This window comes from Antedon bifida, chromosome 6, assembly GCF_963402885.1.
Source record: "Antedon bifida chromosome 6, ecAntBifi1.1, whole genome shotgun sequence".
Taxonomy (NCBI): domain Eukaryota; kingdom Metazoa; phylum Echinodermata; class Crinoidea; order Comatulida; family Antedonidae; genus Antedon; species Antedon bifida.
In genome coordinates, this window is record NC_136231.1 from 17,479,721 (window position 1) to 17,496,817 (window position 17,097).

Consider the following 17,097-nt stretch of genomic DNA (forward strand, 5'->3'; position numbering starts at 1 on the left):
TCACTCCATTCATTCATTCAATTCATTCACTCCATCCATTCAATTCATTCACTCCATTCATTCACTCACTCCATTCATTCAATTCATTCACTCACTCCATTCATTCACTCCATTCATTCACTCCATTCATTCAATTCATTCACTCCATTCATTCACTCTATTCATTCACTCCATTCATTCAATTCATTCATTCACTCCATTCATTCACTCCATTCATTCAATTCATTCACTCCATTCATTCACTCTATTCATTCAATTCATTCACTCCATTCATTCACTCCATTAATTCACTCCATTCATTCAATTCATTCATTCACTCCATTCATTCATTCAATTCATTCATTCATCCATTCATCCATTTATTGATTCACTCCATTCATTCATTCAATTGGTTCACTCCATTCATTCATCCATTCATTCACTCCATCCATTCATTCATTCATTTACTCCATTCATTCATTCATTCACTACATCCATTCATTCATTCACTCCATCCATTCATTCATTAATTCATCCATTCATTCAATTCATTTATTCACACACTACATTCATTTACTCCATTCATTCACTCCATTCATTCATTCACTCCATTCATTCATTCACTCCATCCATTCATTCATTCACCCCATTCATTCATTAGACTGAAAACTTGAATTCTTGTTCTGGATGCATTTTTTTTTTTTTTTTAAACCATATTTAAAGAGGGTGATCCATCCAGCAATTGCTGATTATTAGTGACCCTCAGAGGTTCACAAGACAAACATATACACAAGATGCTCTACATAAACAAAGTCTTATTACAAGTCTTTGGGAGTAGAGTTGTAATTTTGTCCTTAGAAAAAATCCTGACGGGACTTGAACCCAGGACCCTTGGAGTGGTAGCCAAGCATCATAACCACCAAGCCACAACTCCACTCCATCAAGATCAAATAAAGTGAAAGCATAACATTTTCTGAGGGTTTTTATGCTGGTTAATTGAGTGGTGCTCATTCCGTATGAAATTTCAGTATTGGTAAATTATAATTAGTTAGTTTTCAGTTCCTTGTGTTTGTAACATGCATATGCATTAAAACCGACACAAGTCATTTTAACAAACACTGCCAGTGGTGTGACGTATGTGCATTTTTAGCCTTTTTCGACATATTTTAATGCCTGTTTTTTTCCCCTGGCCACTGCTGAGGGGCCCCTGGGTTTAGCCAGTGAGTGCTCATAGCCGTTATGCCACTGAACACTGCTTACATATACAATACCAACTGCACTACCGAGGTGGTTGCAGAACTTGACGTAACAAAATCAAACCTTTTGTACAGAGGTGGTATAATATTTCTCCAAAAAAATAATAATAATAATAATTTTATAAGAACTTAACATGATAATCAAAAAGATAAGACAATATTGGTATTCCATGAGTTTATTATGCATACACAGCTAAAAACAATATTTACAGTTTAAATAAACAAAATGTCAATGATAATGGGGACAATTCTTTTTTATGGCCAAACTCCGACCACAGAAAATGAGAATTTATAGTAGAATTTCGAAAGTTGTCACAAAAGTGATAACCCATAAATGACAGAGAAACAAAAGAACAACATGCACCAGAATGAAATCCTAAATGTTGCTAAATGTTCTTAGCTTATGCAATAGATATATTTCAACTACAACTAGATTTATATAATACTGTACATGCTTACTACTTGAATCATATTTCTGATATTAATAATATTTGTTTTAAATATGTATGTAATTATTAGCTTCAAATTTATATACAAAACTAATGCATAGTTCAAAACAAAAAACAAATAAAAATCTATTTTACATTAAATTGTTTAATGATTATATAACACATCTTGGTATGTAATAGAATAATGATTGAAAACTACATTATTATGTTATTATTACTTAAAATTTGTCATCATATTATCAAATATATTTTTGTATATCATTGTCGAAATTAACAAATGAATCATGTTCTCTACAACATTGTTAAACTTCTGATTAAACTAGTTAGTAGACATAGCATACACCATTCATAATATTATATGATTAAAAATACAGCAAAATAAACACTTTTTTGGTCATAATTAGCTTTCTGGCAATTTCTATATACAATAATGTTTATTAGTGTACAACATAATACTAAAGGTATCTAATTGATGCCAAATATTATACTGGTGTTCACAACTAATCGGTTTAAACTAAATAATGCATAAACCCAACAGATCATGGCATTAAACTATACTTCAAATCCTATGATTTTGGGGTTTTTTTAACTGAAGGGGGAGTGGGGGCTAATATAATATGAACATAGATTTAGAAAACAAAGACACAAGATATCTTTTTCAACCCCTCAACATGTGATCATTTAAGAACACTTAGTATGCCTTGATATCCAACAATTTAAGTGCTCATTTTAGTCAGTAATATAAATCACTATGATAGATTGTTTAATATTAAATTTAAATTTGTACATAATTGGTCTTTAATCACTTTTTACCCAGCTTTCAGTCTTCTGTCTTCTTTAAATTAGTTGTGTACAGCTAAAAGAAAATTAAAAAAAGCAATAATATATATTTAAAATTGCAAGAACCAGGTTTAAAGGGAAAGAAATCTCATTTTAAAGGGTTTTTTTTACAAATATATTATTCTGGGCCTAGCAGTTTTAAAGTTTAAGATTGACTTATAAACAAATTACAAAACAATATTCGTGTTATATTTTCACAATTTGTATTTTAAAAATTATTTCTAATAGAGTTGTACGTTTTTAATTTTTACATAATATATAGTTTACTTTGTCTATGCTAGTCAATCATATTATAGCCCTATTTGTTGGCCAATAATTTGATATTCTCCATTCTTTCTCTGTTGAATTTATTGTACTATATGTATACCTGTACTCATACTCACCAGTATGGCATCTTTCACCAGTGAAGCCAGCAGGACATTGGCAGACATTGTAACCTACACAAATACCACCATTACGACAGTGTTGAGTACAGATTGGTGTTCTTGGATAGTAGATGGCATGTATAGCTAGGGAAAAAAATATTAAATGACTTGTAGATCATCGGATTGTCACTGACACCATAAACACAAACTTGGCAATTGGAAGAAAACATCTTGGCTGTGTTGTATGCTCAAATGAACCGTATGTCTCTTTATGGTGATTAACTATCTTCAGTTATGCAAAAATGTTAACAATAAATAAAAATACAAATAAGGATGGAAAAAATGGAGAGAAATTAATTTTGAACTTCTGTTTGATTGAATAGCACACTTTCTAGAGTGTATGTACATTTGTTATACTTACGAACACACTGAGGCAAATGTCCTTGCCACTGGTTGTTGACATTGCAGTACATTTGACTTCGATAATGTTTCATTACATAACCATTGGTACAAGTGTAGAAAGCAGTTTGATGACCTCTTGGTGAGACTCCCAATCGATAATTACCGTTCTGGATATCGGGTGCTGGTCCACAGCCAGAAGTCTTTACACATTGTGGTTTAGGATTATCCCATGTTCCATCTGCAATACATGTGCTGCTTTCAACACCATTGATTTCAAACCCAGAATTACATCTGAAAATAACTGTTCTGTGTCCATTTTCATTTTCGAACATGGTGACTTCACCATCCGTAAGGTTTAATGGAGGACAGGTTAATGGTTTACATACTGGGATTGAGCCATTCCATGCACCATTACTATTACATGTTAATGAGGTTGGTCCATGAATTTTAAAATTATTCTTACAACTTAATTCTATAGCTGCTCCAACTGAATGATTAAGACCACTAACAGTGAGATGTTTGTCATGCAAGACAAGTGGAGATGGACATTCGATTGCAATACATGGATTGGTTGTAAAATTCCAAGTTCCATTAGCTTGGCATATCATAGTGTTTCCTTGCGGTTTGAATCCAGGACTACATACAAAATTAATGATGTCTCCAAAGCTGTAGTCTGATTTTGTATTTGCAGGCGATGCATTTGTAAATAGAGGGGGTGGTGGACATTTGACAGAAGAGCAAACTGGTGCTGAATCACTCCATGTTTCATCAATTAGGCATGTCCTTTCAGTTGGTCCATCAAGATTGTATCCAATATCACACATGTATGTGACAACATCCTGATATGTGCCATCTGCATAATTGATAACTGAATGTGTTGGTTTGTCAGGAACTCCACATGAAATGATTTCACATGTTGGTGGCAATGGTTTCCATCTTCCTGAACTTGAACACCTTGTGGATTTAGCTCCATGTATTGAAAATCCTTCATTACATTCATAATGTGTAACTGATGTAACGGTAACTTCATCATAACGTATTCTTCCATGCTCTATTTCACGTGGTATTGGACACGTAACTGGCTTGCATGTTGGGGCTGCTTCTGTCCAGACACCATTTTTGCTGCATGTGCGTTTGCTATGACCTATTAGATCATAGCCATCCAAACAGTGGTATCGTGCAAGACTGTTGACTGTTAATAGATGGTCAGAAACACCTCCATTTTCTGGAGCATCAAGCCTTGGACAAGTTATTTGAATACATCTCACTTGTCCACGACTCCAGTTAGAAGATTCCAGGCACACTTTTTTGGGTTTACCTACGAACCTATACCCTACTTTACAAGAGTAAGTAACAACACTTCCTAATGTTGTTCCATTACGAATAGCAACAACATTTTTTGGTTTTGGTGGAAGTGAACAATCTATTAATCTGCATTGAGGTTGGGCACTGCTCCAGCGCTGTGAAGAACACATTGATGATGATTCTCCAACCAACATGTAATTTTCTTGACAAGAGTAATGACTACGTTTTGATCCATTTGGTAAAACTTCAACTCGCACAAATCCATTAGATGGAGCAGTAGGCTGCGGGCATGAACTCCGTCTGCACCGTACACGACCACCACTCCATTTTCCATTCCATCCACATATCTGTTGCCTGTTTCCTTGAAGTGTGTAACCCTGATTACATGTGTATACTAATTGATCAGTAAACAAGTAACTTCTTTTTTCAGGTGTGTAATATCCATTTGGAAAGTAAGCTGGTCGTGAACAAGTATTTGGTTTGCAACTCCGTGGTCCCTCACTCCATGTACCATCATTTTGACACGTTGAAATGCTTTTTCCTATTTTATGAAGAAAAACAATTATCTTTCACCATATTATATGACAAAAATGTTTTATCTAATCTGAAAAGTGTGAAAAATGTGTAAATTAATAATAAAAATACAAAACTAACATTTATTTGCAATTTAATGCTATTACACCAATAATATTCAATTTTAAAATTCATTATTCAAATTATAATATATTAAACTTACCTATATTTTAATATAAACTTACCTATTAATGTAAAACCCGGTAGGCAGTAATAGGACACATTGCCATTTACAGTGAAATCACCATTTTCTAATACCATTGGCTGTCCACAGGTTACAGCGACACAAATTGGTTGCTCACCACTCCATTGTGAATTTTCCAAGCATCTTAACTCATTGCTGCCCTCAAGTTTAAATCCTTGTATGCAGGAGAATATTGCAACACTTCCAAATGTGTTATCATTATTTCGTATTAAGCCATTCTTAAGAATTTGTAAGTCTGGACAGGACACTTTCACACAGATTGGAATCAGAGGGTTCCATACACCATTAGATCTACAAATGATTCGTTCTGCTCCAATAAGTTGATAGCCAGCATTGCAACTGAAACTTACTTCACTTCTGTATTTGAAACTTGCAGCGATGAACTGTCCATTTGGAAAGTTGGTGATAGTTGGACATGAGATGAGTTCACATGATGGCATGATCCCCTGCCACTTGCCAGAATGCGTGCACACAAATTTATTTCCGTCAACTATTTGATACCCATCCAAACAGTGAAACAACAAAGTTTGATTCTCCCTGAAATCCAATGCATCTGGAACACCATTTGGAATATCCGGAGAAGAACAAACAATATCGATACATTTACCAAGCTCTCCAGACCATGACCCATCCTTTAGACAGGTTATAGTTGACAGGCCTACTATCTTTTTACCTCTATCACAACTTAGGGTCAACGTGCTATTAAGAGTGAAGACGCCACCCTGACTGGTAATGATAGTGTTTGGAGAAAATACAGGTTTATCACACATAGCCAAGCAGACGGGTACATTTGAGCTCCATTTTCCATTTGCTCCACATGTTATTGTTGAGTTCCCATTCATTAAATACCTATCCTCACAACTAAATGTCACAGTGCTTCCATAAGTAAAATTCTGTCCATTCATAAAACCATGTATAGGAATAATAGGCCGAAGACAAGATACTATTTTGCATGATGGCAGCTCTCCGATCCATGAGCCATTGGATCCACATGTAAACACAGTCCCGGTTTTTAATGGCCTGTAGCCTTCTTTACAGAAATAATTCATTTGACTACCATAAGTATGTCCAGTGATGTAATGTGCTACTCTGTCAGGTGGCATTGGTGGCTTTCCGCAATCAATGATTCGACATGTTGGGATTGTGGCATTCCACTGCTTTTCAGCACCACATTGTATTGTACTCTCTCCGTCTAACCAATATCCTTCATGACAAGTAAACAATATAATATCATTGTATTGGAATGAATCGCCAACGATATTCATATAATTTTGTTGTCGAGGTGGTGGACATTCAACTGGTGTACACCTTGGCATCGTATTACTCCAAGTACCATTAGCAAGACAACTGCGGTGTACATTTTCAGTGATTCGATAACCAGAATTGCATTCATATGTTATAGAATGCTGGAAAGAGAAATCTGTTCCAATGATGCGCCCATGTTCAATCTCCTCTGGTGGAAGACAAGTTAGAGGAACACAATGTGGTGGGTCATTATCCCATGTGTCCATAGCAACACAAGATAACACTGCAACATCTTCTATATTGAAACCCTGGATGCATGTATATTGAACAGTGTGATGAAAGAGGTATTCGGCTTTGATAGGACTGTATTCACTGTTTGGCACAGTTGGAACTGAAGAACATCGAATTCTTCGACAATGTGGAACACTACCGTTAAATCTTAAATCTGCTTCACAAGTTAAAACTGGTTCTCCAATCAGCTCAAATTCCCGATCACAGAAATAAGTCACATGATCACCAATTTTAACAGGGTCTGTGTTCTGCTTTCTATAACCATTTGAAATTACTGATGGTTTACAGGTCAAAGGCCGACATCTCGGCATTCTAGACCAGTGGCCATTGCGCTGACATGACACTGTGTTTTGTCCCTCTAACATGTAGTGCTGGTTGCAAGACACGTTGAAGGTAGATCCTTGTCTATTCTGTGTTTGGCTAATAAAATTCACCTGACCGTTCGATATTGTTGGAACCTTGTTGCATAGGATTTCTTTAAAGAAAAATAAATTTAAAAACTTCATTAAAGAAACCGGTGAAATACAATTAAATAAAATGTTGATGTTAATTTTGTTAAAAATTTATTGGTCTTTTGGCTTACCCTAATACAGAAGAAAATCCACTTTATATTTAAATTTATTGTTCATTTAAGTTACCTAAACATTGAGGAGGTGGGATATCCCATTCACCATCTTCCGAACATCGCCGTGTATCTGCACCATCTAATTTGAAACCATCATAACACTGATACTTGATTGTGTCATTGAAATCAAAGTTATCTCCAATGAAGTCACCATCATCTATGAATCCAGGATGTCCACAGAATTTTTCTACAGAAAAAGATGATGATAATTTAGAGTTCATTATTGGTAGTAAGAAGCATTACAGACTTGAGATTGTCTCAAGGCACTAAAGTTAACTAGATTCCCCTAAGAAACATGTCATGGCGGCCACTATGAGCACTTCCATTAATCCATGTTATTGGGCTGCACTGCAAGCCCATAACCAGAGTAAACACCGCCTCTTTTTTGCTAAAATCCTTTCAAATCAGAGATTATCAGCAGAAGTGATGGTAAATAGGCATAAACTGGCTTTGGTCAAAACAAATTTTTTTTTTTTTTGCAAAAAAGACTGCTCCCTCCCATCCCTATAAAATATCTTTACTTCAAACTTTTGTACTGAACTAAACTTACTGGAACATCTTGGAAGTTTTTGGAACAGCCAATCACCATAGACTTTACATGATGCTTCAGGGATTCCAACCATTATATAACCAGCATTACAGCTGTATGTAATCGTTTGTAGAGCAGTTGATGGTAGGTAGCCTGACACTGAACCATGGTCAATCTCAACAGGCTTAGGACAACCTTAAAATACAATTTAAAAAGGTAAGTATTCATCTTAAGTTTCAGTTATTTACCTTAATTGATATGACCATAATATGAATATCTTCTCCTTTTTAACTTATAAAGAACTTTTATAAAATGTATTCACAAACCTGAACAAAAATGATTGGGTATAGATTTGACGCGGCCATACATGCCTTTCTTGACATCAGGCCATGCAATCACATTGCCACGGACGTTGCCACGAGCCTGCTCGCACGTTCTTGATAATGAGGCGATTTCACGTGCACTAAATGCATAATCCCAAACATTCAGATGACTAATATTTCCAATGAACGCTTCACGAGAACTGAATCCACCACCTAAGGTGTCTTGTTCCTGACCAATCACAAACACACCACCACCTGTATTTCAGAAAGGTAAATATTTAAATATTTTAAAAGTGTCAAAATCCTATTTACTTAATATTTGTGAAGTGCAGTATTTCATTTTTATAATACTGAACTCAATATTTGCAAGATTTGAAAATGTTATTTCAGAAATTTGATAAAAATGTTTTGTGGGATTTGGTGCAATATTAACACAAAAATGTTTCATAACACTTTCAGACTCTCACCTGGGATAATATCGTTGACTGCAAGAGGTACAGTTAGTTGCTGAATCACTTCATCTCCATCTGAATACAGGTGCCATTCTCCACCAATACTGCTCCAAGTGAGAGCCATGTGATGCCATATTCCATCATTAGTCTGTAAGTCAGTTATCACTGTTGTATTACGCACCTTTATTACCCACCTGCAATATCAGTACAAGACAAATTTTATGAAACTGTAATGCCATAATATTTAAAACCTCAATTGTTAACTAGAATCTATGTGCCTTGCGATTATATGTAACACAAGATTAGAATTGAGTCAAATAGAAAAAATAGAGTAAAATTCAAGAAGAATAAATATGTAACGTTAAAATATTGAAAATGTCTGTCACAATCTAAAGTAGCTTAAAGATTTTGACTCAAAAAATACCCTGTGTTTTTAAATGGTCTGTCTTTAAAGAGCCCTTGCAGTCCAGGGTTTAACTTAGGGCCCTAATTGATAAAATTACAATCAGGTCTGCATTCTTGTTATCTAAAGCTCTCAGGCTACCCAGAAAATCTTGTCACATAAGATAAATTAAAATGTTCATTCATTGTGTCTAGTAGAAACAGCCATCTACAGTACAGTGAGTCTATCACCGTTCATATGCAGCACTTACCCAGTGTAATCCATCAAAACAAGATCATCAAATGAGTCCTGATCAACAGTGTAGGAGATTGCAGTGCCCCAATTTTCAGTGTCTGAGGTACGCATCCAAAACGCAACAGTTATGGCATGCAAATCTGGAATTCCATCAAGTAGTATATAGTCTGTTGTACCAGTGTATTCAAAAGATAAACTGAAGTTGGAAGGTAATTCTGAAAAAAAAGATTTAACTTTAAGTATTTGACATGTGCAGGTACTCAAATTATTTGAGCTGACATAAGATTGATATAATTGTTTTAAAACAAATTATTAGTATTTTTGGTGGTATGTTGGCCTTATTTGTGGTTCAATGGTTCTGGTTCACTCTTGGTTTAACTTGGTTTGGTAAATTGGTACTAAAGTTAAACAGACATGAACTGGTTTAACTCTGGTTTGCTCAAATACCATCATTTTGTCTTTGCCATTGTTAGTACGAAAGTGAAAAATAACATTGTAGGTAGGTCCAGAAAAAACCTAACTTTGCTTTATTATGGAAACAATAGTATGGACAAAATATATATGTCATGGTTCCTGGAATCCCAGGTTGCACATAAGATAATAATTCACTTTTACATGACAAACATGTTTTCTTACCAATGTCACAAACTTTACCCCCATAGCCTGGATGACATAAACACTTAAAATCATTGATAAGATCTTGACATGTGGCACCACTAACACAAGGTTCATGCTGACAATCATTTGTGTTGATCTCACAACGATCACCCTCTAAACCATTCAAACAGGTACAGCTTGTATGGAAAAATATCAAGTTATTCTGAGCATACAGGTATGTTCTTATTGCATTTCAAAGAAAGTAATATTTTCTTTGTGATATATATTTTCTTTGTGATATATTCGGGCACTGAATGCTTGTCAGTATTACTGTACGAGAGTGATGTGTTTATTTTTTATTTATCTGTTTTTAAATGCGACTCTACAGCTCAGTATGTCAGTCGGTTGGTCGGTTGGTTGGTCAGTCGGTTGGTCGGTCGGTCGGTAAACACTAACTTGAGCATGCGACTACAGACATGTATATGACCTTGTTGTATAATATGTATATTTTATATGCAAATGACAATAAATGGAAGTTATTTTCCACTGATTAATGAATGAATGAAGTACAAAATCTGTTAAAACTAACTCTAAAAAAGGAGAGGAAAGGCATAATGTCATATCATTCCTGGCCGCCTGTCACGTATCATCAGTAATGTTTTATCCTATGTTATTTAAATATAATCAGTGAATGTACCGGTAACTGTTTAAACTTTGCTTAATAATATTTTCACTATTTAACATTGTACATTTCTAAATAAATATTATTTAGTGTTTATATATACATTACACTGCAGGGTAGACCATTGTATAGCAATATACATATATACTATAGAAAGTAAGATTACCTGAATCCATTCACTTGGTTGATACAAGTGCCCCCATATTCACATGGAGTGCTGTCGCATTCATTTATTTCTAACTCACACCGATCACCAAAATAACCATCAGGACAAAGACATCTAAAACCACCGATTTCATCACTACATCTACCGCTATTGGCACAAGGAGATGATAAGCATTCATTCACTTCAATCTCACAATTTAAGCCTGGAAAATAATATTGTAATAAGCTTGGTAGTGAACATGCTTTTTTTTTCCGTGTCCAAAGGCAAAACGTTTAAAGCGCATAAAAAAGTACCAAAGTTAACATGCTTGTCTCCAATATAGAGTTTAATCCCGACTTAGTGTCAGGATTAAACTCGCGATTCTTTCTACTCTACTCCCTAAGCTTCAAATAAGACTTGTAGTTTAGTTACTTGCTGTTGGATTTACACATATTTTTAATCAACATAAATAAAGTCATAAGCATTATTTAATATATATTTTGACACTTTGGAATAAAGTATATTATTAGTATTAAAGGTTGAATTCATCAAGATACCTGTATACGCCTCTGGACAATCACAATAGTAATTGTTGATGTCATCGGTGCATCTGCCTTGGTTTTGACATGGGTTTGACTGGCATTCGTTTATATCCTCATCGCAAAGGACACCTGTTTATTGGTTATTAAACAATATTATTATTTTTCTATAACTTTTTTTTTTGCGACATATTTTTCCACTGTTATGAGTAGAAGTTTCTAAAAAAAATGCACAAGATAGATATGATGTACAACATTACAACATTAAAAATAACAAAAGCAGATTTCTCACCAAATATTCCAGGGTTCAGTACTCCTGGCTCTGTCATCGTACCAGTATGCCTAAAGCCCAGCGCACACTATAGCTATCGGCTGAATTTTGTGGTACGCAAAGTGTTATTTGTGCCAGTTGGCTCAGCCAGCTACAGTGTGTGCTGGGCTTAAGCAGTGTCAATTTGAATTGAATTTACCTTGATATCCTGGTTCACAAGTGCAGTTAAACACATCGATTCCATCATGGCATGTTCCATTATTCATGCAGACTACACCATCACATTCATTTACATCTACCTGACAATGCGCACCTACAGGTAAAGCGTATACATTATTCATTGTTTAAAACATCAAAATATGACACTGTAGATTGGAAGATAACAGGCATGCTTTACCAATACAGTCAATTTTAGGCATTTAATATCATGCCTAAAATAATTTAAACATAAACTTTATTAAAACCTTTAAATATTTATTTATATACTGTACATAATATTGTAAAAACATTGCTGAAATTGTATTTGTATTTATTTTTTTTGTATGTGCACGGCCCCAAGAAAGAACAACCATGTGTTGATCTGGGCCTCCATGGTTAAATAAAGTTAAATTTAATTAACTTAGCACGGTACAGTATCCCTCAACAAAGTCGAGTTTAGTTGCATTTATCGATTTTTTCTGCATAGATAAGTACTTAAAAATCTACAAAGTTCTATTAAATATTATTAAGAATTCAACCATGGTTATCTTAGGATATTTTATGTGTGTAAAGCACTTGAAAAATTGTATTAGGCGCTATAAGACTTCCATTATTATTATTATAAGAAGATGTCTCATACCTTCAAATCCAGACCGACAAAGGCACACATATCCCCCCTCATTCTTTTGACAGGTTCCATCATGTTTACATGGTTGTTTGAAGCACTCGTTAAATACTATTCTTGGTACAACATTAATATTTGGCTTTTGAGCTACTTGTTTCTCAACTGAAAAAAAGTTTATTTATGTTAAAATGTAACTAAATCTACAAAATTAGTTTCCTTGTTCCCCTGAGTTACTCTGCCCTATGAGATGAGTTCCCATTAAATTTGTTTCAACAAAAAGTATTGTTTAACTTTAATCCTCCCCATACAGTAAGCTACCTTTTATGTCTCTAATATTTAAAAAAGAAATATTGTTACAATTGTATTGTAAACGTACCATTACAATCTTCCAACAATTGTGATCCAACTGAACTCGTAGTAGACCCTGCTGGGCACTTATCACAGTATTGTTGTCCCACTTCTGACTGGTAATACCCTTCTGGACAGGGGTAGCAGGGAGATAACCCAGTGTCTGAAACAAACCCAGGCTGGCATTGTGCTGAAAATAATACAAAAGACAGAACTTTTATTTTTATGGTATATTGTATTTTTGAACAACTATATAATTCTGTAAATGTACAAGTAAATATAAGCATATTAACATTTATTTTCATTTATGCTTACAGATACAGTTCAAATGAGAAACAGCACCAGTAGATGCAGTTGTGGTGTTATACGGACAAGGCTGACAATCTGTACTATTGGCATTGGGTTGATAAGATCCTTGGCCACAGCTCTCACACTGTTCTAAGCCAGTGTTGGAACATGTTCCTGGTGGGCAAATGTCTGTGAGATGAGAAAGAAGTTTTATGTAGGTAAGTAAGTCAAAACACTAACAATTTTTCTTGCTAAGCACTGTAAGACTTTTTTTGTAAAGAGCCTTTCATAAATTTTCAGATAATGATTATTATTATAATTACTATACTTTGATCCAATAAATACAATTTATCATGGTATCAAAATAAACAATCATGGCCTTTTCTCTATACATATGCTGAGATGTGGTTGATAGTGAATACCATTGCTCCCTGTTGATATTTTGGTATTAAGGCTTTAAAACTTACCTTTGCAATCATCTTGATTTTTAGATCTTTTATATAAAGTTGACGAGTTCGTTGGACATTCTTGACATTCCATTGAGCCCTCTACAGTCTGGTAAGTTCCAATCTGACATTTGACACACTTCCCATTCTTATAGTATGTGCCCTTTGCACAATTCACTAAAAAACAAAGTGGTGTTTCAAATTGTAGTTATTTATGTGTATAAAACAATATCACATTCACGTTTTCCATTAGTATATGACTCAGCAACAAAATTAAACAAAACATTAAGATGCATTAAAATACCAAGAACATACTGTACAGAGAGGAAGGTTTACCGAATGCTTGTTGCAACGTACTCAACCTACAGAACTGTTTGGCACATCTGGTATGTAAAATTTAACTTTATTATTATTATTTGAAATTAGAGCTACAGTATATTTACCACATTTATTGCCTTCTTTTAGCACTGTTCCCTCTGGGCATGTCCCCTTCACATGTTCAAAAGTTGCTTGTCCACTGCCTTGTGTTACATTCAAAACATCAGCAGTTATTTCAAAGTTCAACAGTGTTTTTATACTGTCTAATGCATTTGCCAGGTTCTGAAATTCATCAGGTTCTCCAATCTCACTATCAGAGGTAAATGGTGTTGCCTGATTGGCTAAAAATAAATATATGTGTACTTTAGTAAATTTTGCAGAAAGATTTTTTGGGGTTTTTTTTCAACGTGGTTGAGTTCTACTTTTCACATATTAATGTGACTATTATTTCCATTATTAACCAATGAAAGCCCTGTATAATTTGTGAACTGTTTCATACTGTTTATGTAAAAATGAATAAATAAGTAAAGTTTACCATTAATGATTATTTCAACTATAACTTCTGGTTCTGATTGTGAAACATTTGTGTTGTGTATATTCAGATTTTGATCAAAAGTTCTGACATTCTCATCCTCTTGTTCAACACTTCGTTTTCTCACAAAATGTGAATCATCTGCAAACATATTAAATACATAATAATACAATAAATAATGTGAATTGTAACTAAATAAATAATGTTACTAAATAAGCCTCCATGATGTACAGTACAGTATGTGAGTTTCCATTTGAATCCAATCTAATAACACATTCCCAAATTTATTTTATTGGCACATGGTGTAAGTGTCCCATGTTTTCAAGTAATTTATATACACCCATGTACTGCTTAGATTTCCAAGTTTTGTCGTTTAGACAAAATTATGTTTTCGCTTTTACCAAAGGACCATAATGGCCTGTACACTATTGAATAAAAATAATTATACCTTGATCTTTGCAATTAGCCTCTATATAAGAGACAATACATTTATATCTCTGACCGCAGAGCTTGTTTAACTACAATAAAGAAATGTAGATAAATATGGTTATTAAAATATTAGATTAGTATAAACATGTAATAAACCTCCTAATTAACTTAATGCCAAATCTAAAATGATACATGTTAATTATTTATTACAAACCTGTACATCAATGCTTGTACTTATTTTGTCTCTAATCTGCTCAATACTTTCTTCATTACACTTTGACAAGGAATATTTCACCCTTACTGGCAATTGTACACTCTTTATGTACTTATACTCTATAGGAGAAAAAAGGGCAGGATTTAATGTATTTTAGTTACACATGACACAAAATTATACTTCTATACTAATTTGTATGGAATTTTCTGTTTCTGTTAGTCTCTAGACATCAATAGACTCACTGCATCTGTACAATACATTGTTATGATTTAATCACTCGTTTGTTAGGTTAAATAGCAAAAGAATAATACAACAATTAGATGATCAGAAAGAGTACATACCTGAACAGTCAGGCCAAGGCATAGAATCTTCTGGACTCCAGACTCCATCTGGTGAACAGTAGTACACTGGATGTGGCGTGATGGCAAAACTGAATCCATCTTTACACGCTATTGTACAATTTAAAGTTTGTCCGTACTGGTTACAGTCTGCATGTCCAGCATATGGACTCTGAGGAACCTTACATGCACTTTCTATAAATTGAACCAAAAATATAGAAATACTTTAGTTTGTCTTTTTTTTATTTTTGTCTGTTCACAAATAATTCTACTTTTAGGTAAAATGTCCTTTTAGTTACTCCTAGTTTGGGCTTCTTGTGTTTTTAGTTGCCTTTTCCCAATCCCTGCCGTAGGTCTCTTATTGTCAATCAGGTTGCCAAAATGGCAAGTTGTGATTTATTAAAACTGTAAAATGTTCAGAGTTTATCCAAAATAAAAATGTGAATTTACCTTGAACTTCAATAATAATATCACAAGTCTTGGTGTTTCCAGAATGATCTGCAGCCCTGTACTTTACCACTGTTGTACCCCAGGGGAACTGGTCCCCTGGTCGATGTGAAGACACTATTTCAGGCTTCAATCCAGAATTGTCTGAAAACTTTGGTTCTTTCCATGTTACACTTGTCATTGGTTTTGGGGACAGAATTGGAGGTGGAGAACCACACTTGACAACTATCGGTCTCTCAATATCTGCAATCAGAAATATTTTAGATGAACAAGCACTTTCTTACAAATTTTGCAGAAAAAGATATAATATTATGTATGTTACACAACTTTTGTTACTTGGAATGTATATTGTTATAACTAGATTTTTAAATGGCATATTCCTTAAAAGTGTTTTGCATTGTAATCCTTTTCAGCAAATTCCAGTATCATTGGTTATCTCTGAAATTAATATTCAGTAATCAGTAATCTTTTCACCAACAATTGATAACAATGTATCAAAATAGTGTAATATTTTAGGTTGTGATGGTGGTTTAATTTTCTGGTTGATTTTGTTCTTTGTTTTGTACATTTTGTTGGATGTGCTATCCGAAATTTAAAAAAATGAATGAATGAATGAAATCAAAGTTGCTATAGACAATGTCTTATACAAATACATTTTTTTAGAAAGACTACTTACCTTTTACATACACCATGAAAGAACAATGCGCTGTGTTCCCTGCTCTATCACGAGCCTCATACGTTATATTATTTTTACCAATAGTGAAAATGTAGGGCGGTAGTGTTCTGTAAAGGACTGATACGGTAACATTGTTGGAATTATCGCTAGCTCTTGGCACACGCCATCTACGCTGTGACACTTCTGCCTTGTTGGTATGCAGCTGAGCTTCTAGGTATATATCATGTGGACAAGTAATATCTGGTGATGTGATATCTGCAGAGATAAATTAAACAACATAGTATTTAAATAAACCTTAAATGGAGGACACAGTTACTAATTGTTTTAAAGGTTAATATTTTTAAGCTACAAAGTAATACCTGACAGACCTGTAAATATTGAACACATTGTTTGTTGTAACATTTCTCCTGAAGCCTATGTGGAATTTGCTTTTGATTTAGTGTATAGTTACTGTACAATGGATTTGCTTTATTTCTAAACAGTTTGGGCATAAATGGCATTCCATAGACAGTTATGGAGAAACAAAGT

At 34.1% G+C, this 17,097-nt stretch overlaps 1 protein-coding gene across 1 annotated transcript in view; it reads right to left on the reverse strand.

Moving 5' to 3' along the window:
- Window positions 1-1,405: 1,405 nt before the first annotated feature.
- LOC144845676 (sushi, von Willebrand factor type A, EGF and pentraxin domain-containing protein 1-like) overlaps window positions 1,406-17,097 on the reverse strand; it is a 30,390-nt gene continuing 14,698 nt past the window's right edge. Inside the window, exons 8-31 of the mRNA XM_078703102.1 lie at window positions 16,570-16,824; window positions 15,897-16,136; window positions 15,450-15,641; window positions 15,109-15,227; window positions 14,914-14,983; window positions 14,469-14,606; window positions 14,059-14,274; window positions 13,637-13,792; window positions 13,197-13,358; window positions 12,910-13,071; window positions 12,549-12,695; window positions 11,910-12,023; window positions 11,458-11,571; window positions 10,922-11,123; window positions 10,113-10,270; window positions 9,493-9,691; window positions 8,855-9,033; window positions 8,391-8,642; window positions 8,086-8,259; window positions 7,549-7,722; window positions 5,355-7,385; window positions 3,311-5,137; window positions 2,898-3,033; window positions 1,406-2,540 (exon numbers count right to left, since the gene is read on the reverse strand). Of these exons, the coding sequence (XP_078559228.1) occupies window positions 2,522-2,540; window positions 2,898-3,033; window positions 3,311-5,137; window positions 5,355-7,385; window positions 7,549-7,722; window positions 8,086-8,259; window positions 8,391-8,642; window positions 8,855-9,033; window positions 9,493-9,691; window positions 10,113-10,270; window positions 10,922-11,123; window positions 11,458-11,571; window positions 11,910-12,023; window positions 12,549-12,695; window positions 12,910-13,071; window positions 13,197-13,358; window positions 13,637-13,792; window positions 14,059-14,274; window positions 14,469-14,606; window positions 14,914-14,983; window positions 15,109-15,227; window positions 15,450-15,641; window positions 15,897-16,136; window positions 16,570-16,824 (7,436 nt within the window). The 3' untranslated portion in view covers window positions 1,406-2,521. The remainder of the gene's footprint in view (window positions 2,541-2,897; window positions 3,034-3,310; window positions 5,138-5,354; window positions 7,386-7,548; window positions 7,723-8,085; window positions 8,260-8,390; window positions 8,643-8,854; window positions 9,034-9,492; window positions 9,692-10,112; window positions 10,271-10,921; window positions 11,124-11,457; window positions 11,572-11,909; window positions 12,024-12,548; window positions 12,696-12,909; window positions 13,072-13,196; window positions 13,359-13,636; window positions 13,793-14,058; window positions 14,275-14,468; window positions 14,607-14,913; window positions 14,984-15,108; window positions 15,228-15,449; window positions 15,642-15,896; window positions 16,137-16,569; window positions 16,825-17,097) is intronic.